Below are 22,820 nucleotides of genomic sequence, written 5' to 3' on the forward strand. Positions count from 1 at the left end.
TTGCTTTGAAATTTAGAAACAAATTTTATTTAAGATCTGAAATACAATTCCTAAAATATCAACTTCTCCAGAAAACCGTGGCTACACAATAATGCATTGCCTCTATCATGTTAGAACGTGCATTAGACTCAAATACAAAAACCATGAAACAAACCACCATCCTTCAACAATTTGAGCAGAGAGAGAATGCCTAAGGAACAACATAGATGGACTTGCAGAGGATGGGCTGTTTTACTTCAAGCACCATTAAAAAAAAAAAAAGAGCACAAATGCATGGGTTTTCAGGTATATACATTAAGTTGAACCTTTGGCACTAGGAATCAGGGCATTTTGTCATGGAGCATTAACGCATATTAGAAAATTGTGTAGTGTCAAAGGGATAGAACCACCAGCATTCAAGCAATGTTGTCAACTAGGCAATAAAATATTCTATTGAATGTTTCTTCTTTGTCTAATTACTGCGTACACTGGTAGCAACTTTGAAATGAGAAAAGGAGCTTGCACTCCTTTCATTTTCTGTTTAAAACAAAACAGAAAACAAAATTGAAACATAAGCCCTGTTATACATTAACAATTTTAAAGAACATCAATTATACAAGAAAAAGACTAAGAACCAAAAGAGTGTTTACAGATACCAAACATAACAGTGAGTGGTCACTAGACCCTCACAGGGCTTTGCGGTGGTACTCAGCTGAAGCCACTTTGTAATCACTGGCAGTAAACAGAGACGCAGCATTCTTTGCCAGATATTTTAGGAAATCATGCAAATAGCCCAACAATAATGCAAGGCTCTTCTCATCAAGGGGCGTATACGCCAACATTGCTCCGATTCTTACAAATAATCTCAGTAGATGTGGGGCTCCATAAACCTGGGACATTGGCGCATCAGGGTGAGCCAAGAGGATTTCGGCATACTGGGGCCTCTCAAATTTGTAGAGCAGCTGAGTGCCCAACATCACATTGAAATATTCTTTTATTCCTGCCACAACTTCATTAACTGCATATTCCTTATTATCAACATTTCCCTGCGACTTCTTACAATTTGCGTACTCCTCCAGAATAGCATCTACATTTTTCTTAGCAGGGAGTTGAAACAGCTGCTTCTGCCTGGTAACTAAGTCCCAGTCCTCAACAAGCCATGGTTTTAATTCTTCAGGAATCTTCACTTTAACTTCCATTCTATTCTTAAATGCCTCCTCACTTTCGACAGTGGGGTCTGCCCGGGCCCTTTTCTTCCGAGGTGGCTGAGGTGCTTCGCTGGTACTGCCACCATCTCCATTTCCAGGAGTCTTCTGTTTGTTCTTTCTTGTCTTCCTCACTGATCCTGAAGGGGGGTTCTCTGCAGAGCGACCCCCCCATCTGCCTGGGAGAGCTGGTTCCACATTCTTCTGCTGTGAACCAGCAGTCTTCTTTCCTGAAGAGGCCCCTCTCATCTTACTTCTCTGCATATTGCTTCTACTTGGTTTTTTGAAGTTGTCTTCTTCTGCAGATTGTTGTCCACGAGTTTGAGAACCCTGCTTTCTGGAACTCATTCAACCCTGTTTTTATTCCAACCACTGTAATACATAAAGCATTTTACTTGTTTGTTTTCTATAGTGACCTTTAACACACTGTGCTTAGTACAACACAAGTTACTCTCTTGGAATTTGGATCTCAAATCCTAATTCAGGATCATGTATAAGTGACTTACTACCTCCACCCTCTTTTTCTGATCTTCACTACTAACCACTACTCTTACCCATCCAATCACTCATCGGACTTGCCCAAAAGTTAGTTTTTTGGTGCCACCAAAAAGACAGGATTATAATTTTAAACAAATGATGAATTAAAATGGAAAAGAAACTACACAAGGCAGTGGAGGTCAAATTCAACACTCTGAACAGGAAAAAGGACAAGATGAACTTTAGTTGACTAAAGGCAAAATGAGTAACAGTAAAGGTTTCTGTAGGAGTCCAGGTAGGCCTGAACTAGAGTGATGACAGAGTCCAGACAAACTGAATACAAAACTTGGTAAATGAAGGAGAGGGAGGAGTCAAAGGTAGCTGTGTAATTTTAAGCCTGGGTAATTAATGAATTAATAAAAACACGGATTTTAATGATGAGTTTAGAAACAGCCATAAAATAATAGGAAATAAGTAATCCATCCATTGAATTAGCTATCATACATTATTGCACATCTGCTTTGGGACAGCTACTATGCTAGGTGTTAAGGATTCAAGTATCTAAAGTGGCAATTAAAAAACAATGAGGTTAGTACAATGATAGTAATAGGCACATAGTATTTAGTAGTAAACAAGACATGGTACATGACACAACTTTCAGTATTAGCTGAAATCACTTGGAGGAAGTGATATATCAGTGAGGGAGAAGTCAGTGATGACTCCCAGGTTTTGATAATGAATGATTAGGTCATTAGTATTATCACATGAAACCGCATCTAGAGGAGGAAATGGATTAGAGAGGAAAGAAGTTCAGTACTGGATCTATTAAGTGTGAGGTGTACAGTTATATATTTAACTTTAAAACGCAGCTAAAGGTCAGAGCCAGAAATAGAGATCTGAGAGTAATCATATAGCTGTTACTGGAAGCTATGAAAGCCATCAAAATCATTCATGAAGAGGAAAAAAAACTGAACCAAAGTATGGAATACTGGAAAAACCTAAAAAGACTGACGTATAAGGGGTGAGCAGAGAGACCAAGAACAAAACAAAAATGGTCAGAGCAGCAACAGAAGAATTAAAAGAATGTTCTTTTGGAAGCCAAAGAAGTTGAGAGTTTCAAGAAGGAATTGGGATAAAATGCAGCAGAGAGGACTAATAAGGTAAAGCTGAAAAAAAAGTGTTCTATGATTCTTACAGTGTGACAGATGAAGTAATTTCTTTGACTTACATAATCCTCTTCCTTCTTTCCTTTCCAAGAACTCCTAGTGTTTTCCTAGATGGAACCTCCTAGATCTCCTGGGATAGTCTGGAAGGAGAAGGTGGGAGACACAAACTAGAAAGGAAAACAGATACCTGTCAAGATGAACTTTTGTGAAAGAATACAGAAAAAAGTAATCTTATTTTATGACTGTGGTTTACGACTGTAATATCAGAGAAAATATATGAGCTCCACTGTTAGACATACTTCTACTTCAATTAGGCTCTGCCATTTATCAGTTGTGAGGACTTAGGTAAGATATGTAAGCTCACTTGGCTTCTTTTTCTCATCTATGGAATGAAGCAAATTACCCCCTAGCCTTCACAGGTTCTTGTTAAGAACTTCTTGTATACAACGTGGCTAAACAACAGCTACAGGAATACATGTGATTATGGATACCAAGATATTCACTGCGGTGGCATTTTTAATACTGAAAAACTGGAACACCTAAATTTTCTTCTAACATAAATTACGTATGCACACTATGGAAGAACATTCAAATGAATTAAGAGAACCATGTACCAACATGGTTCTGATGTTCAATTCTGTACTATTAGGTAAACAGGCATAATGCATAGTATGTACAATAGGATCCTTAAGAGATAGATAGTATAGGCTGAAAAATAACTATCAGTCTCACACAGTTCTTATGAACAGTGAGTGTGATCAAATTCCTGTTTTAAACTGATATGCATAAATGCATAGGAAAGTATCTAGATGAATAAATACCAGATTAAAATCAGGGTAATCTCTGGGAAAAAAATGAGGGATGGGGGTGGATCAGCCGTAAACCAGATTTCTCTGGTAACTGTGGCCTTTCACCCACAGAAAAAGCCCCTCAACCAATCCCTAGACCTCAACAATGTTGAGCAGATATCAGGGAAACCCTGAGGGGGGAAAGAAGAGGTAAGAAATGCTAGACAACCAGAGGTTTGAATCAAGGAAACCAGTTATTAGGAAGACAGACCTGGGTGCTAGAGCTTTCATTAAGCAAATGATATCCTCTAACCAAAAGGGCACAAAGCTCTGAGCAGAAAGGACAAAGGTGGCTCTCAGAGAGCATCAAAACCTGTAAATACAGTTACTGACCCTGTGGGAATCAGAAACCTTCTGGCTGAGAGGGATATACAGACACATTCTGTGAAGGATCAGAAAACAGCTAGTGTGTCATGGCATACATTGCAAGCTATCACGCTTACAAAAATATTTTTCTAAAAAAACAGTCACTGTGACCAGGACAGAAGGGACACAGTATCTGACGTTTTAAGAGAATTTAGTTAATATAGGTGAAATCCAGAAAATCCACCTCAGAACTGCTATATTGCAGAGCTTTCACAAAACAAGGGGACAGTTAAAATACCAACTAAAGAAAGCAAGATGGCCCAGTGCCAGCCAGCCAGACTGTGTAAAACAGAAGTAAGGCCAGGCTGGACAGGAAGTATTTTGGAAGTCTCACTGGTACTAGCAATTCCTTACTGAGAAACTTGAAAATGATAGCTGAACCTACCATACATCCTTGGCATTAATCACATATATTCATTCATAGGAAAACTACGAAAAGGAATTCTACCTGTTTGATTAACTGGGTGAGTTGTCATTCTCCACAAATTCTTATATTACTCATATGAAGTCTCAATGAAATATCTGCCATTATACAGAAAAACACATGTACCACAAGTCAAGGTTTGTGACCAGAGTGAATAAAGCCAGGGAAACAGCCTTTCTAGGAATTGTCTCAGTACCTTTATTTTCATTTGAATATCCTACAGATCAAATTACTACTACCTGGAAGTCAGAAACCAGACATCAAAGGAAGGGAATACCTGTCCTTTAGATGTCTGCTCCTACTTGTAGTACAAGTTTGTGGATAGCTTTGCACTTTGTACCACTCTTACCAGTTTAACACTTCTCCATGATCAAGGATAGATGTGCTGTGCACACCCATTTAAAAAGTTTGCACTGTAGATTCTCCAGTTTGTTTTGAGTTTCAGGCTTTATTAACATTGTTTATTGACTTAGCATGCCTACTCTTTGCTCCCATCATGCTCCCTCATCTCCTTCATCTAAATTCCACAGAAATCCTATCTCTTCCTTAAATCTCCAATTCTAGCCCGTTTCTCTCCCATCTCCAGTATGATATGAAGCTGATGCTAATTTTACTTATAGAACTACACCATTAATCCCTATTTGTCACAGGCCTTGTGTTATACTTATCTCACATACTACGGAGCAGCACTTAGGTCCCTGGTGGGTGTACAACAGTGAATCAAAGCAAGTGATTCAACACATGAAGAAAATGGAGGCAAATCAGGGACAAATCATCAAATATTTTTTCACTTGTTCTCTACAGGTCAGCTCTAGGGTAGGCTAGACTTTGAGAAAACACATTTGTAGGTTTGCCCTAGGTTTCTATTTTTAATTTCTGTGTAAATATTTAAACAGATATAAGCTAATACTGGTATCAAATCCTAGATCTTCCCTTTAAAAAAGTTTGTAACTACAACTCATTTTTCCCATACAATGTTATAATACGCAAGGATCTTGAGAGCTGTGTATTTTATTAAATGGCCATACCTTAAACCACCCCCTTAAGGGAAAAGTGATTCCCCCTCAGTTTACCCTGTAGTTAACTATTAAAACATTTTTGTCCTCATTTCCTATTAACATTTCCAGATGCAGATGTAGTAGGTCAAGAGGGAATAACAGGTTATCAAATTACTCCCCCATGCTATACCAATTTCCAACTTTACAAGTAGTGCGTAAAACTATCACACCCATACTCTCGTCAGCAGTGGCTAGTATCATTTACAAAATTCATAAAATTTGATAAAATGTTTAGCTGTTCAGCTTCTTAGTGATGCTTCAACATTTAAGGTGTCTATTGGCCATACATACATGGCTCTTGTTCCCTGCCCAGTTGATTCTTATAGTGATTTTAACATTTATAGGAGCTCTTTATCAAGAGTTGTCATTCTGGGGCAAATATTTCCCCTAGTGTGTTTTTATAGTGTCTGATGTTATGATTTTAAAGTTTTATATAATGACATGTTAGTTTTTCCTTCCACTGTTAAAACAGGTCATCTTATTGGATGTTTTATATTTTAATTCCTTAATCCACCCAGAATTTACTTTGTAAGTTATGAACTGAAAGGCCTGTATTTTCTCCAAATAGTTAATTTTGTGGCACTATTTTGGGGTAATATTTCTTTTACATGTGTGTAAATACCAACACACATAATGATGTTGGAATTCTCCCTTTACTTCCCTTCCCCAATCCCAGGAGTGTGCAGGACTTCAAATTTTATATACATATTCACACAAAACATACCTTTAAAACTAAATGTGTATTTTATATTTGACATGGCAAAGTGAGACCTACTGCCCCATACCTTTTCCTACTTTAACATGGGCATCTGTCATTCTTTTTAATATCCACATTACTGTATAATCTCCGTACCAGAATTTAACCAGTTCCTTATTAATGAACATTTACGGTGTTTCTTGATACTTCATTATTACAGAAATGCTATAATAGATGTAAGTGGACAGATATATTAGAGAATTAGGGACTTCAGGATTATTCTCAGAAGTGACGAGATAGAGGCAAATTCAACTTGTAAAGAACTGCTTTAATTTGTACTCCCAGCAAAAACCTTAAAGTTCATTCATCTACACCTTCAGCAACACTGAATAAACATCTTTTGGAAAAAAACTTTGTTCTGCTTATCCAGTATACAGTAATATTTTATTTTAATATGTGGGATATTGAGCATCTCTCATACATTCATGTGATGTTTTTCTTATGTGAATGTTTGCTTTCTTTATTGATTTCTAATAATTAAATCCTAAGTTTTCTTGGGTATGTTGGAAATATTTTTTCCAAACTCATTTTCCTTCTAAGTGGGTCTCTGTGTGCATGTGTGTGTATACACACACAAATATGTCAACCTTTTCCTTTGTGAACGTTGGCATTTATGTTATGTCTAGGTAAAATGCTTCCAAATCAATATTCTAAAAACGATTTCCTATATTTCTTGGTATTTTTATAGTTTCTTCCAAATATATAACTTTTCTTAATATTAATTATTAAAGAGGCCATCCTTTCCCCGCTGATTTAAAATGCTATTATAGAACATAATAAATTTTTAGATGAACATGGGTCTCTTAAGGTACTCTCTTCCCAATGATTTTTGATTATTCAATTTTTAAAGGTTATCATTGTTTCTAGGTCACCTGGTCTGTCATAGAGACCTCTGTTCTCACATCAGTATCACATTGGTTTAATTATCATAAAGATATAAATGTTATCCTAGAATAACACTTGTAAATGGTTTCCAATTATGTTTGATCATTGGAAGTATTATTTGAAGTAGCAAAAACACTGGAATCAACCTAGAGGACTATCACTAGTAATTTGGAAAGATAAAATGTGCTTTACCCATGAGATGGATTAACATGCTAGTTAAAAGAATGCCACTGTGAAAGGAATTAAATAGAACTCTAAGAATGGACATGAAGACAGCCAAGACAATTAGCTAAATAAAGATAGTAAGTTGCAAAACGATACCTAGAGCATACCAAGTCTATGTAAAAGAAAACACAGAACAGTATTTTATATATGGATATCCATATATGTTTTTAAACAGATACATAATTTAGAGATCTAGAAGGACTGATAATAGTGGTTAACTCTGGAGAAAGTTAAGAGAATCAGGTGTGGTGAAGAAATGGAAACTCGAACCTACTCTGTAACATTTAAACTTTTTCATTTTAAGGATAATATATTCACATGTCAATTACATGACTAAAAATTTATATTAAAATATAGATTTAAAATTCATAATCATATTCTGATCTATTCTTATCCTTGGATCTCACACATAGCTGAACTTTTCAGTGAATTATCACTGTGTATCATACATTTTGTAGGCACACCATTCAGACTGGTTTCCTTCCCCCCACTTCTAGGTTCTACCCATCCTTGGAGGCATAGGTCAAGATTCTTTTCCTCTTTGAGGCTTTCATTTCAGGATACTCTGGACCTTGCCTTCTCTGAGCTCCTATTGGCCTAAGAGCCCACCTCCCTCCCTTTTGCCCTTAATCATTCTCCAAAAGGCCTTCTGTATAGGTGTTTTTTCTGTGGGTGTGCATACCCATCTACTGTATCTTTTCCACCAGGGTAGCGCCCTCCTATGCAGCCTCGATTTCAGAAGGGAAAAAAAATAAGGAAAATATAGTGACTCCATGGGAAAATGAAGCTTTCAAGTGACCGGAAAAACCTTCCTTCATCTTCTCATGCAAGTAATGGGCCATTTAGGAATGCAGACTCCAAAGGCTAACATTTTTGGTATGGGTGTGTCACAAATGAGTGTAAACATCTATGGTTTGTTAAAATAAACCTTTAAAAGCACATATACCATTACAGTTAATTTATATCCATTCTCTTCTGGATCTTGGAACACTTCCTTTATGTTTAACATTATTGTTTGAGTCTGAGACAAAGGAGGAATGACAGAAAAGCAGTTAGCAGACTGAATATGTTTATGACTTCCTAGTTAAAATTATAGCTCCTGGAAATTCCCTTATAAATAAATATGATCAATATACTCAATATCTTTCTAGATTGTTAGGATAAGCCAGAAGTCATAATTTCAGATTTCAGTTCTAGTGTTAACTGCTGCTTCTGGAAAATCAGGAAAGAAACCAACAGTATTAATTTTGTTTTATATTTCCAAAAAGAATTATTCACTGCTTTTAGAAGTGTAAGAGTGTATGTGTGTGTAAACCAGGATGTACCAGAAGGACTAACAAAGCCATAATTATTATTAAAGCAAACACTTGTATGTGCCAAGCACTGTCCTGGTACTTTACATGTAATCCCTTCAAAAATCCTATGACATAGGAATAATTATCTTTATGTTACACATGAAGAAATTTAGGGACAAAGTGGGTTAAGTATATTGCCCAGGATCACACAGTAAGTGGCAGAGACAAAATTCAAATTAAAGAAGTTAGTCTTTACCCTTAACCACTAAATTATGCTGTACATGGGAGGAAACAAAATTAAAATAATAATAATAATAATAATATTGTAGTATTTCTTATAAAAGAATGTAACATTATCCAGCCTTCTGTTGTTTAGGCACTTACTATACTGGAAGCACTACTGGACTTAGCCTCATCTTTCCCTTCTTAGAATTTAGAGTGTTTTTGCAGATAGGTGCTTATTAATCTTCAAAATATTCCTGGGCAGTTAGGAAGGTTATGTGGAACTATCTTGTTTCAGAATTGAGGCCAAGAGAAGAGAGGCACTCACCCAGATTCTGTAATCAGGGATGATTCTGCAACCAGGATCAGATCTTCTGATCCTTATTATACAGCAAACTTAGCTTTTCTGATGATGGCCTGGAAGGTCAAAGAAGGGGACAGAAAAGGACATAAAATAAAAAGATATGAGAACCTTTTTTTCTTTATCAACCAGTGTATTTTATCACACACTAAGGATACCATAGCTGATAAATAATGTGCAAATGTTTCTTTTTCCCTTCTTGTAGTTGTATTTTCAAATTTACTGTACATTTATCCTGATTTTCAATAAAGTAACTGTCTTTTTTATACTTTTTATTAAGGATAATTTCAAATAAATAAAAATGTAGAAGGAAGAGTATTATAAACCTACAACAATCACCCAGCTTCAACAATTACCAACTGAAGGCCATCTTGTTTCATCTATAACCCCACCCACTGCTCCCCCCAACTCCGATTTTTTTAAGCAAACCGAATAGCTGATTTTCTGTATTTTATTATGGAAAATGTCAAACATATACCAAGGAAGACAATAATATGAGGAACCCCATATGCCCTATCACTTAACTCAAACAATTAACTTAGGGCCAATTTTGTTTCATCTATACACCCCTCCCCACTTCCCCCTACCGCTGAGATTCTGAAGCAAATACCAGTCATCTACGTATTTGAAGTAATTCCCAGACATTTTATTAATTAATCCGCAAATATTTTCCTATATATCTCTCTACAAGATAGACAATTTGAAAACAACCATTACTGCCATTATAACGTCTAAAAATAGACATCAATTCCTTTAAAAAAAAACCCATCAAACCTGTCTTCACATTTTCCCGATGCATCTTAAACATTTTTTTTTTTTTTTACAGTTGGTATGTTCAAATCAGGATCCAAACAAGGCCTACTCATCGCATGTGGTTCATCTCCTGATCGCTCTCGTTCTCCATCTCCCCTCACCGCCCCCCCCCGCCTTTTAAACTTTTAAATATGGAAAATTCCAATCCCCGCTATTTTGAGCTAATTCTCAAATAGTAAATTATTTCAGCGGTAAAAATTGATATGTCTCTTTTATTACTCGAATTTCTCCTAGGGAAGAAGTTAATGGGCAGGAAAAGCAATATAATGAACGAATTTACATAATTATATTGTTTCTCATTCTGTTACGCGGTTTTTCACTCCACAATAATAGCGAATATTTTTCTGAGCCAGCATTGGTATTGTCTTATACGCAGTAACACACAGTACAAGCCTCTGAGGTAAACGTCTCTGAGGTAGATACTATTATTATCACCATTTTACAAACATGGAAACCAAGACACGGAAAGAACAGGAGCCAGCCCAAGCAGGGCGTTGGCGAGTAGGAATTTGAATGAGGCTCCGCTCAGTTGTAAAGCCATATGATAATCTTGTCTATATACGCGGCAATAAAAAGAAATCATCAACCCTTTCACCCCACCCCCACCCCGAAACCTGAAACGAGAATCCAGTTCTTTCCAGCAGCCGACGTGTGACCACTGCCGTCCCTCCAACCGCCATAGTAAAGCCAGGTTTCTCTGGCAACTGATATCCATAGGCAGACACGTCACCCTGGAGGCGGGCTTATGCTCTCCAGCCAATCACAATCGTCTTGTCTAAGTTTTAGAATGTTCCATAACCAAATGATTGGACGAGGCCTACCACGTCAGCGATGACACTTCGCCGCAGTAAAGGCGGGTGCTAGCAACCTGCTTCTTCACGGTTAAGGCTGGAAGCAAACCAATCATCTTTCTCCTTTAGTGCGCGCTCTGGCCAATGACGCTCGCCCTCTTAGGCTCTTAGCCCGCCCACCAAAAGCGCGACAGCCGTTGGGTCATAAGTCTATAGGGCAGGGTGTTCACGTGGCCTATTTTCACGACCCAGAGTTCCCCTGACCAGAGTTTTTTTTTTTTTTCTTCTTTTCTTTTCTTTCTTTTTTTTTTTTTTCCTGCAGGGAGGCATTATGGGTTTTTTTTTCCACTGGGAAAGGAAGTGTCTACGTGGCCTGCGGAAACAGGATGGGCGGAAATGAGCTAAGATTCCCGCGAGTGGGGAAGCGCGAGGTCAATCCTGGGGCCACGCCCCCCAACCTCTTGCACAACTCTCGGAGTGAAAAAAAAAGCAGAGCGGGGTTTTTTATGTGTGTGAGGGGTGTGGGGGTGTGGTATTGGGGCCGTTGTGTTTGTGCCCGGGGGAGCTCCCGTAGCTCTGGGGTTAGGGTGTGCGCGCGCGCGGCAGTCCTCGTGGTGTTGGAGGTGGTGGGTGTGCTCAGGGGTGCGCCCCTAGCGTTGGGACTTAGTGTTGGGGCCGGTGTGTGTCCCAAAGCGGGGGCGCGCGCGCGCGCGCGCGTGTGTGTGTGTGTGTGTGTGCGCGCGCGCGCGCTCATGCCCGCGCGTTGTGTATGGAATGTTCTCTACTTTTCTATGAGTTTGAAAATTGTTCTAATGAAAAGGAAAATAAGTCAAGGCGACCATAACCAATAAGGAACCTTTACCAGAAATATTTTGGTCTCTCCTATCGATTTAATTTCAGACCCTAAAAATACACTTTCCTCCCACGTTTTTCTTTGTTGCCAAAATTCTGTTCTAAACCATAGTTCTTCAGTTAAGAGCCAAACCCTCCCAATCCCGTGTTAGCAATTCCAAGGAGCAGCTTCTTTACCGTTCTCTAGTATCCTCTCCCATCCCCCACCTACAAAGTTGGGTGCAGTTCTCTTGGCACAAACACAATTTTCTGCCAGCAATATCTGTATGTAACAGCCTTCTTCAGTCTCTCACTCTCGTGCTCTATCCATCTATCTATCTATACAGACTCCGAATTTCTGTAGGGGCTGAGGCTCTCTTACCTTTTTGTCCTGATCTCCAAGCACAGTGCCCTTCAGGCAATTATGCACCAGTTAATTTTCCAGAAAGTTCTCTGGGTGAGGTTTATACCTCTTGAGTCAGCCGCTAGATGCCACCAAATCCCAGCAAAGGATTGGCTGTTTAGTGCCTGGAATTATGGGATTTTGTTCCCCCTCTTTCTGATTTGTTGAATTCCACAATCTATAGGGATCATATATATCATTCATTGCTAGGGAAAAAATTAACTTCTGTAAATAGTCCAGCCAGGCAGAAGACTATGGCCCTAGATCTAGATGTTTTTCCTTGTTTCCTTTTTTAAAAAAAATTCTCCCCTCCTGCCCTCTCTTATTTCCTCCTTGCCTTTTTTGGGGGGTCAGAATTGATGAATGACCCCAGGCCCTGATGCTGATGAAGATAGAATTCTTTCTGTGCACCTTCTTTTCAAAACTGATCTTTTTCTCTTGACATTTGTATTAAATATGGGTGTTTGCACCCTATTTTTTGTAATGGTACTGCTACACTTTGTTAATGTCTTTGGAGTTAGAGACCTAATTTTATTTTACTTTTATTTTTTAAGGTTTGTTTACATAGAAAGCATGAACAGGAGAGGGGCAGAGAGAAAGGGAGAGAGAGAATCTTGAGCTGGCTGGGTGCTGTCACCACAGAACCAACATGGGGTTTGATCTCACAAACAGTGAGATCATGACCTGAGCTGAAATCAAGAGTCGGACCCTCAACCGAGTGAACAACCCAGGTGCCTGGAGACCTAATTTTAATTCCCTACTTCCTAGCTCTGAGACCTTGGGCAAATAATTTATGTTCTGTGACCCTCAGCTTTTTGCATGCTTTCTGTAGTTTAGATGCTGTGTCATATCCTTTACATGGATATTCTTCTCTCAGAAAATCCTTATTAGATGGGTATGAATCAATAAAGCTCAAAAAAACAAAAATTAATGTATCTATTTTTATTATTTTTTTAATGTTTATTTATTTTTGGGAGACAGAGAGACAGAGTGCAAGCAGGGGAGGGGCAGAGAGAGAGGGAGACACAGAATCTGAAGCAGGCTCCAGGCTCTGAGCTATCAGCACAGAGGCCGTCTGGGGGCTCGAACCCACGAAGCATGGGATCATGACCTGGGACAGGGCCCATAGGGGGGCTCGAACCCACGAATCTTGGGATCATGACCTGGGCTGAAGTCAGATGCTTAACCGAGTGAGCCACCCAGGAGCCCGTAAAAATTAATATATCTTTCAATGTCAATCATACATGTGTGTGCACGCACATGCACACATGTGCACACGCACACACAAAGGGGAGAGAGCAAGATTTAGAGCTGTGGTTCTTCAAGTGTGTTTTCCAGACACACCAAGTCGCATTGCATTATTACTTTGGGGAAATTGTCAGAAATTCAGATGCTCAGGCCCCACCTCAAACCTAATGAATCAGAAATCTTAGGGATAGGGTTTGGTGATCTGTATTATAACAGAGTGTTCTGCTGATTCCTGTGTACACTGAAGTTAAAACCACTGCTTTGGAAGACTGAAATGCAATGCTTATTTTTGTACACTCCACTAGAGGGTGCTACAGAATGTAAAGCAAAACAGTAAATGATCTGTTTATTGAGACACCCTGTATATTTTTTCAAAAATTCTTGTCCTTTTTTATTGAAGTATAGTTGACATACAATATTGTATTAGTTTCAGGTGTACAATACCCTGTAAATTAGCAGTCCCATTTTAAGATTAAAAACTAATGTATAGAGGTGTTCAATTGTTTTCTCAGTGCATACAAGTGGAGGAGTCAGGATTGAAACTACCTGCTTCTCGAGCCCAAGCCCTTGACAGTACTCTGTTGTTCAGCTATAATAGCTTGTCTTTCTGGGCCTCAAAATACGTTACACCTACCTTGTTCCCTGCTTTGCCTAACATTGACTAGAGCACCAAGTAGAGGGCAGAAAAGCAAACCAAATAAATGGAAATATTTTGATGATTTCATACCCTCCCTCATCTCTTTTCTATAATAAGATATCACATAAAAGCTCATAAGTGTTTCCCTTCTTGCTTTTCTATTCCGCAAATGTTCTCTCTATCCTACACTTAATCTGTTTTAGTTTATGTCTGAACCTCTTCTATGTGTGGGGGAGGAACCAGGATAGTGAGGAAACATGGTTGTTGAAAGCCTATTGTGGGCCACACTAATAACTCTATACACATTAATCCCAACAATAGGTCTGTTAATTAGGTGGTAATTATCATTTTATAGGTGGTAAAAGTAGTTCTAGAGGCTATATTTATTTTTCTTTGCTCATATGACTTGTAAGTAGTGGAGTCTGGGTAATTCCTGGTATATCTCACAGTACCAGCCTGCTAAACTTTTTACTGCTCAGTTTTGAATCCGGTTTAGGTACTTACTGTTTATGTAACTTTTAACAAGTTCTTTAAATTTTCTGAGCCTCAGTTTTACCATACATTAAATGGGAACAAATATTCCTGCTTCATAATGTTAGAGCTGTAGTATCTAAAGCAGTAGCCACTAGACATGCGGGTATTTAACTTTGAATTAAAGTTAAGTAAAATTAAAAATTCAGATCCTCAGTTGTACTAACCACATTTCAAGGGCTCAGTAGCTACTTATGGCTAGTATTAGTACCAAACTGAACATCAACAGATACATGATATTTCTACCATCCCAGAAAGCTGTATGTACAGTGCTGATTTAGAGTTATAAAGCATGAAAAAGAACCTAGTATAGTATATAATTCATGGCAGGTGCCAAAGTGATTCCATCTGTTCTTTCCTTTCAGTATCAGAGCTAGGTATGTTCTCCTGTTTTATTGACAGAGTCAGGAGAGGGGAGTAACTTACCCAATGCACTATAATGGAGGATACGTCTGGCATTGGGACCTACATCTCCTGACTTTCACTCCAATATTCTTTCTAGTAGAACCCATCCTGTTCTACTCTGTTGAGTGAGATCTCAAGGCCAAGGATGTGAATAATGTGAATTAGCTTTCGAGTCAGGGTAGTAGCAGAAAAAGTCATAGGAACTGAATGCCTTCTATGTGCCAGGCAGCACTGTGCTCAGTTCTTTACATACGTTATCTTAGTGAATCTTCCACTGAAGCCCAGAGAAGCTAAGTACTCACTTAAAGTTGCCAACTAACAAATGGGAGAGCAAATATTTAGATTTATTTCTGACTCCAAAGCCCAAGTTTTTTTCTTCATTATGCCATGCTATCCTCTTCAATGTAAATACCCTCCTGCCCCTTCCACTTACTAAGTAGGATAAACCTTCCGTAGATTCCTGACTTAGTGGGTCCTCAGAAAATGTGAGTTACTCTTCCTCCTTCTTACATTTATAACTGAGTCATTGTCTTCACAATTTGTTTCAACTGGAAGGGAAAGATAGCTTAGGTCACTTTTTGGTTGGCTTCAAGACCCAAGTCCAGACAGAGACTGTTTATGGTACTGGCCTTCAGAGAGAACACCAGGTGGCTCCAAGATCTCTGTTATTTTCAAGGCCATCATTTCCTCATAAAATGCCTTTGTGCTAATTAGGAACACGAGCCACCTGAGAGCAGACAAATTGTAGAGAAGTGTCCACTCCAGTGAAACAATGAGAAAAATATTTTTCTTTCTCACAGCTGTTGGAGCTCCACCAGGGCAGTCGAAGAATGAATTTCCTCTAGTTGGGTACACTTGTGCAGGGACAATCTGCTCTGCCTAATAGTAACTGTATCGGTTGCCCTTGCCTTGTGACTAAGAGCCTTCCTAAGTCTGGAAGGTAGTGGTCAGTCTTTTCTGGAGAGTGGAGAGGGACACCAGTGTCCTCTCATGGCTTCTGGATAGTAGGTGAAATTGTTGCATTCTAAGGTTATTTTGGATTTTTTTTTCATTTGGTTCTGACCAGCTTATTGGATGATATTTAAAATAATGGTTAATTTAAAAGTGAAAAAAACTTAATATTTCAAGGCTAAGCAAAATAGTATTTTTAAAAATAATAATGTTTTCTGGGAATGCAAATTGGTGCAGCCACTCTGGAAAACAGTATGGATGTTCCTCAAAAAACTAAAAAATAGAAATACCCTATGACCCAGCAATTGCACTACTGGGCATTTATCCACAGGATACAGGTGTGCTGTTTCGAAAGGACACATGCACCCCCGTGTTTATAGCAGCACTATCAACAATAGCCAAAGTATGGAAAGAGCCCAAATGTCCATCGATGGATGAATGGATAAAGAAAATGTGGATGGAGTATTACTCGGCAATCAAAAAGAATGAAATCTTGCCATTTGCAACTACATGGATGGAACTGGAGGGTATTATGCTAAGTGAAATTAGTCAGAGAAAGACAAAAATCATATGACTTCACTCATATGAGGACTTTAAGAAACACAACAGATGAAAATTAGGGAAGGGAAACAAAAATAATATAAAAACAGGGAGGGGGACAAAACAGAAGAGACTCACAAATATGGAGAACAAACTGAGGGTTATTGGAGGGATTGTGGGAGGGGGGATGGGCTAAATGGGTAAGGGGCATTGAGGAATCTACTCCTGAAATCATTGTTTCACTATATGCTAACTAATTTGGATGTAAATTTTAAAAAATAAAAAATAAAATTAAAAAAATAATAATGTTTTCTATTTATACCTGCCTCATTCCATAGGGATTTTACAAAAACAGTTCAACAAATTAGTCTGCATAAGTCTAGTTTGCTAGCCTATGACAGACAGGGCAAAGGATGGAAATAGTCATGGAAGTTTTATCCTTTTATGGTGTTTGTTCTCTTTTAGCTCCTTTCTCCTGTAATCAACCCTCCTCTGCTTCAACTGGCCCATCCATTTAGCAGAAAGAGGTTACTTCAAATGACTGAAACATAAATCTAATCAATGTGGTCTTTGGTGACCTTAGAATGCCAAACTTGCACATAATGCTTTGGTTCCCACTTCCTGAGTCAGTAGTTTAGGATGCAATATACCGAAGTTTGTGGTTTTGTGAACCACAGGATTTACTTGGAATCATGTCAAGTTATCCATGTTACACATCAACCAACAGAGGTAAGGACTGATTTTCACCAGTGTATTCTGACTCCTACAATCTGATCATTGTCTCAAAGAGGTTGCCTTGAGCCAGTTTTCCAGAGATAATTTGTTGATGCTTATAAGCTGCACCCACAGTCCCCATTTTACTGGGAATGATAAAAGCTATGTCTTTCATAAACTTCAGATGTCATATTATTAAAGAGGACAAACCAGTAGTATTTAAAGTGCTGCATCTTTAAATTGTTGAAGCTTTATGAACCCCATGGGTACATGGCAGTTTGTTATACTATTCTTTCTACGTTTGTGTATTTTTAAAAGTCTTCCATAATAAAATAATTAAAAATGACCAAAAAAAGTGCTTCATTAGTCGTGAGGAAGAGAACACTCATAAAGTTTCTCTTTAGAAGAGTTCTAATTAACTTAGGGGTGGGGTGGAATGTACACCTCTTTAGTAGTTATGTACCATGTAAAAATCCAGGGAGGGGATATTTTAGATTGATAAGGCCTCTGCATTAGAAATTCTGATAAGGTCTTCTGTAAGGAGAATCTCCTCTGGCCTGCAGTTCCCCTCCACCAGACCCCTGAAGAAACCGCTGTAATGAGCCACTATTAGTGAAAGAAGTGTATCATATCCATTGGACATTTGGGATTGGGAGGAGGGAGTTTGAAAACCACAGAAATGGGTGTCAACTAATTAATTAAAGCTGTGTTAGACAGCAAGAAGAGAATCACAGACAAAGTGAACCTGGGGACAAGAGACTGCTAGTAGTATAAAAAGGCTTCATTCCCATCCCAGGTGAGTGCTGGAGAGAGCAAAGCTATTAAGAAAGGAGGGGACTAGGAGCGCCTGGGTGGCTCAGTTGGTTGAGCATCCTACTTCAGCTCAGGTCATGATCTCACAGTTCGTGAGTTCGAGCCCCGCGTCGGGCTCTGTGCTGACAGCTCAGAGCCTAGAGCCTGCTTCAGATTCTGTGTCCCCCTCTCTCTCCACCCCACCCCTGCTTGTGCTCTGTCTCTTTCAAAAATGAATAAACATAAAAAAATTTTTAAAAATGAAGGAGGGGACCAGGGAGCAGAATATGTGGCAAAGAGGCCCTCACTTGGAATCTCAAAGGATATTCTTTGAAGACTCCAGGCCCTATCTGATTTGTACTTTTTAAAACAGTTGGGAAAGCCATCTGAAGGCAAAGAGTTCACACAGACAACATATGCAACACAAACATACATGCACTTATGCCTGAGGACCTGGAACCTGTCTTCTCAGTTTTTAAAGGTAGTCTCCATAAAGTACACATTGAAAACTATGTGGTTTGGTTCTTTTTGTTGTATTTTTACTGTGCCACGGAGCAAAGAAGGGTATTGGTACATTGTTGGAAGTGAGATATGGTTGGAGAGGTGGGGCATTGTTTAGAGTGTGGGGATGTAGAAGGACATGTTCTTTCAAGGCCTTGAAGTTTGAGGTAACACGATTAGAAACTGGGGACAGAGAAGATAGCAAGGGCAGTTATTAAAAAGGTACAAAGCTGAGATTCACCCAGCTGCTCCTAGGCCAGAGTTGTGGGTGGGACATCAGCGAGACCCAGGCGGGTGCCGCCAGCTTTCAATAGAGCTGGTCTGTGAAACTTGGCCGGGAGGACAGAGGAAGATTGATGTTTGCTCCAGAGTGGGGCTGTCAGCTGTGCTCACCACCGCACCATGGTCCCAGCTGTAAACAAAAGTCCTGGCCCTTCATGGCACTGCAGAGCCGTCCAGGCTGGCGTAAGTCTCTGAGGACAGCTAGACCATTTTCTCATCCTGGCTGACAACCAGAAGACAGAAGAAACAATAGAAGGTGGTGGTGGTGGTGAGGGGTGGAGGCAGGATTGGAAGGGGGTGAGAAGCAGTGTCTAGTGGGAAAGAGCTGTCGATTTCAAATCTTAGGTCTTTGGATGCAAGTAACAAATCTTTTAAAGAAAGCAGACCCCTTTTCTTGTCAGCTTCACAGATAATAGTGAGTTACTAAAGGAGGCCTGCAGGGACTATATAGTGCCTCATTCACTCATTCATTTATTTCATGAGAGTAATTTAATGTGCCCATCACTGGGCTAGGTATCCTGGATGATGCCAAAGTAATAGAAGACAGTTCATAAATTCAAAGAGCTTGCAGGGAGTTTGGGGATATGTGTACAGCTAAGTAACAATGCTAAATAGTGTATCTTTAAGTGCTAAGTGACAAACATTGGAGTTTAGAAGCAAGAGAAGCCATATCTGGGCATGATCAGAGAAGGTGGGATTTGAGAAGGCCTTAGAAAGATAGACATGATTTGGCTAGAAGGAAAAGGTAGTTGGGATTCCAGGTTGGGACCAAAGCATTACAAAAACGAAGACTGCTTTAGCTAAAGCAGAAGGTTATTGTGTCAGAGACTTCCTTCAACTGTTCACCCCCACCAAAATCCTCACCATAGCTAACCCAGACTTCAGGTCTCACTTGAAATGTTACATCTTCAGAGAACACTTCTTTGATCTCCAGGTTAAGTACCCTTGCTTTATATTCCCCTAGAATGCACTACTTTCCCCTTTTTAAGCTAGGATTATTTTCAACTAATAACCTACTCTTGTCTCCCTAGAATTTTTTCTCCACGCTACATTCAGAATGTTCTTTGCAAAATGCAGATCTGTTACATCACTTCCTTCTTTAAAACTCTCCTACCCCAACCCCTTCATTCTCTTTTGCCTCCCTTTATGTCCTTCCTGCTTCCTTCCCTCTTCTTTTTCCTTCAGGTTATATCTTAAATGCCTCTGTCTCGGGGAAGCCTTCAGGACATCCCTTCCCCCAATTTTAACCTCAACTAGGTCAAGTCCCCCTCTTAAATATTTCCATGATACTTCCACATATTCTCCATTTTACTATTCTCTAATAACTTAGTACAAGTTTGTCTCCCCCACAAGAATATAAACCCTCTGAGGGCAGGGGCTATGTTTCTTCTTCAGTGTTGCCCATATATTTAGTACAGTGCCTGGCATATTGTGGTAGGTGCTCCACAAAAATTTGAATGAACCCAAGGGAGATGAGGCAATATTGGTAGGTGAAAGCCAGCCTGAGGAGACTGTTCTTATATCTAGGGGCAAAGGGAAAGCTTTAAAAGTGTTTGGCTCTAGAATGAGGAAATCATTAGACAACACTGACTATTGAAAAAACAAACAAAAATCTATTCAAACAAACTAAACCCAAAGAGCTCAAACATCAGCTTACCCCAAACCCTAGCCTTCCAATTATCTTGTGGACTCATATTCTCTCATACCTATTCCTGCCACCACTTGCTCCTCCAAAAACAAAAGAAAACTTACTCATTGATTTTTCCAACCAGAGAGATTTGGCACTAGAGCCAAATGCACTTACTTTAACACTTGTATTTGTTCATTCAGTTGGTATTTATTGCCCACGTCCACTGTTTTAAGCACTTTTGATCTTAGCTACAGATGAAGAAGATATTCTTACCTTAATGGAGTTCACAACTGAGTGCACTCTTCAGGATGATCACTCACTTGAGTGATCACTCACTTGATAGCTCCAAATTTCTAGTAAAGGATTTTGCCTTACCTGGATTCATTTAGGGACTTTTCAGGGCACCAGGAGCCTGAATCTCAGGGTTAGGTCCTCTGTAAAACTGGGGAGTCAAACTCAGAGAATGGATGCTTATGCTAACCCACACTAGACTTTTATCCTTCCATGAGGAGGCTAAATGGCACAGTGGAGAATGTCTTCAAGGGCATTCAGGGAATATCCATTCCTTAACCATATGAGTCTGGGCATAATAAGGCAAACAGGTCTCTAGGGTATATCCCTTGAATGGAGAAACTCAAGGAAGGACAGGAAAAAGAATTAGATTTTCCAATAAAAATTGAAGAGTTGTCCTGTACCCTGAGGGGAGCTGAAACAAAAGTGTGGCTCTAAGAAATCTTCCAAAAATAATCAGAAAATACTCACCCTCACCCTAGGGTAGATGTTAATGCCAGGGGATGGTTTCTTTTCATCTTAGGTTCAGTCCCCAAGTGGTTAGTAAGATAGTAAATGGAGATGTCAGAAAGGCAGTGTTCCTCTGCCCTGCTCCCAGGAAAATTAAAGGGAAGAAATTCATACTGTTTTGTAGTTGTAGTCTTTCCTAACTGGTTATCTCTTGGTTGAGGGATAACATCAAACATGGTATCAGTGATATTTTGAAGATACATTTATTAGTTTTGACCCTCTCTCTCTCTCAAATCCTTTACCCTGAACAAGAATCCACAACCAGGATATCAGGAGAGAGAATATATATAATTAGCAGATAGACATGAATTAGATAAATGTCCATAATTCATTGCTCTACTCTGTTAGGTGGCCTTGAGTGCAGAGGGTTCATACACTTGGAATTTGAAGTCCTAAGAGACAAGCAGAAAGAAACCAGTGGAGTATATTTCGTAGAAGGATAACAATGTACTGAGAAACCATATTGTATCCTTCCTTAAAGGATCAACTTGAAGCTTAAGCCTAAGGGATTCACAAATAAATTCACAAGAGAAACCTGGAGAACACCTGAGTTTGTAGAATTTGGAGCTTGGCATGACCATTTTTTTTTTAAGATTTTTAAGTAATCTCTATACCCAACATAACATGGGGCTCAAACTTACAACCTTAAGATCAAGAGTTGCCTGCTTCACCAACTGAACTAGCCAGGTACCCCTTGGCATGACCACTTTATACCTGTAATTTTCTAACTGGTGCCAAGATTTTTGCTATCCTCTTTTTATGAGGACTGTGGATATCTAATATGGATATCAGCCAATGTTTAACATGGCAGAGATTGGGAACTGAATGGTCATCACAAAGACAGTTTCCTCAGCTGCAGATTACCTTTGGCCTTTAATCTTCTTCAGTCTGTCACAGCAGTCTCAGAAATGAGCCTCTGAAGTTAACATATTATGACAGCCTTTGGTCTTTCACTTTCTTTTCCATTCTTTCCCTTCATAGCTTCAACTAAGTTGAAAAAAAGGGGAATTACACTTGGGCCTGGGCTTTGCCCAATCAGGCCTCAGTATCCCATGTTGTCTAATGAGCAGACCAGACTAAATGATCTGGAAAGGCCCTTCCATCTCTGTTGTGCCAGGTTCTAGAATTCCAAGACATTGTGATTCATTGACCCAGAAGCCTTATGGGAAATCCCATGAGAGATTAGTTTTCTAAAAGAGCCAATTGTTTCTCTGTGTGGGAATAGTGGTAAATACAGTCAATATAGCAAATGTGCTGCTGTGACCATAGTCCCAAGCATTCTAGCCCTTCTGATGGTCAGGGATATCTTTATAACAATGATACTCACTGCCTGAAGTAGGTAAGGATTCATGCAAATTGAGGACTGATAAGACTGTGATCAGTCAGAAAAGCATTGTCAGTAAGTGAAAGGGGAGGGAAGTTAATAAAGATTCAGGACTTCTGTGGGTTGATAACTTGAAGGGGAGCTTAGAGTCAAAAAGATGTCCAATTGCTAGATTATTTTGTCATGACTGCCTTTCATTTTGGACTGTACTCAAAAACCAAGCTCTTTTTATATACTATTATCCAAGTAATACAGTTGTAACACCCCTTGACCTGTTAAATGAATTACCTCTTAAAGTTTTAGATGATGTAGTTTTGTTTTTCAAATTTTCATTTTAAAATTTTTTTTAATGTTTATT

The 22,820-nt window shown here is 39.1% G+C and overlaps 2 protein-coding genes across 8 annotated transcripts in view; one reads left to right on the top strand and one right to left on the bottom strand.

The window, feature by feature from the left end:
• MORF4L2 (mortality factor 4 like 2) lies at positions 1–12,151 on the bottom strand. 6 transcript variants are annotated; one of them, XM_015076941.3, is made up of 4 exons: positions 12,086–12,151; positions 9,236–9,324; positions 2,890–2,994; positions 1–1,556 (listed from the first exon to the last, which is right to left on the bottom strand). In XM_015076941.3, exon 4 carries the CDS (start codon positions 1,530–1,532, stop codon positions 666–668), a length of 867 nt encoding a protein of 288 aa, XP_014932427.1. In that variant the 5' UTR covers positions 1,533–1,556; positions 2,890–2,994; positions 9,236–9,324; positions 12,086–12,151; the 3' UTR covers positions 1–665. The 6 variants fall into 6 exon arrangements, with proteins under 6 accessions (XP_014932427.1, XP_026909163.1, XP_026909162.1 ...); XM_027053362.2 differs by having other exon boundaries at positions 2,890–2,967; positions 12,086–12,114; XM_027053361.2 differs by lacking the exon at positions 12,086–12,151 and adding an exon at positions 10,696–10,849 and having other exon boundaries at positions 2,890–2,967.
• TMEM31 (transmembrane protein 31) overlaps positions 11,037–22,820 on the top strand; it is a 27,409-nt gene continuing 15,625 nt past the window's right edge. The window contains exons 1-2 of one of the 2 annotated variants that reach the window (XR_008289808.1): positions 11,037–11,303; positions 12,661–22,774. The gene's annotated coding sequence lies outside the window, so the exon portion shown is untranslated. Of the gene's footprint in view, positions 11,304–12,660; positions 22,775–22,820 lie in introns of those variants that run through there. The other variant, XM_053201490.1, reaches the window with a different exon arrangement.

This window comes from Acinonyx jubatus, chromosome X (assembly GCF_027475565.1).
Source record: "Acinonyx jubatus isolate Ajub_Pintada_27869175 chromosome X, VMU_Ajub_asm_v1.0, whole genome shotgun sequence".
NCBI classification, from domain to species: Eukaryota; Metazoa; Chordata; class Mammalia; order Carnivora; family Felidae; genus Acinonyx; species Acinonyx jubatus.

Excerpts from the sequence above, each read along its gene's own strand:
- MORF4L2 (XM_015076941.3), bottom strand. The coding sequence starts at position 1,532 with ATGAGTTCCAGAAAGCAGGGTTCTCAAACTCGTGGACAACAATCTGCA.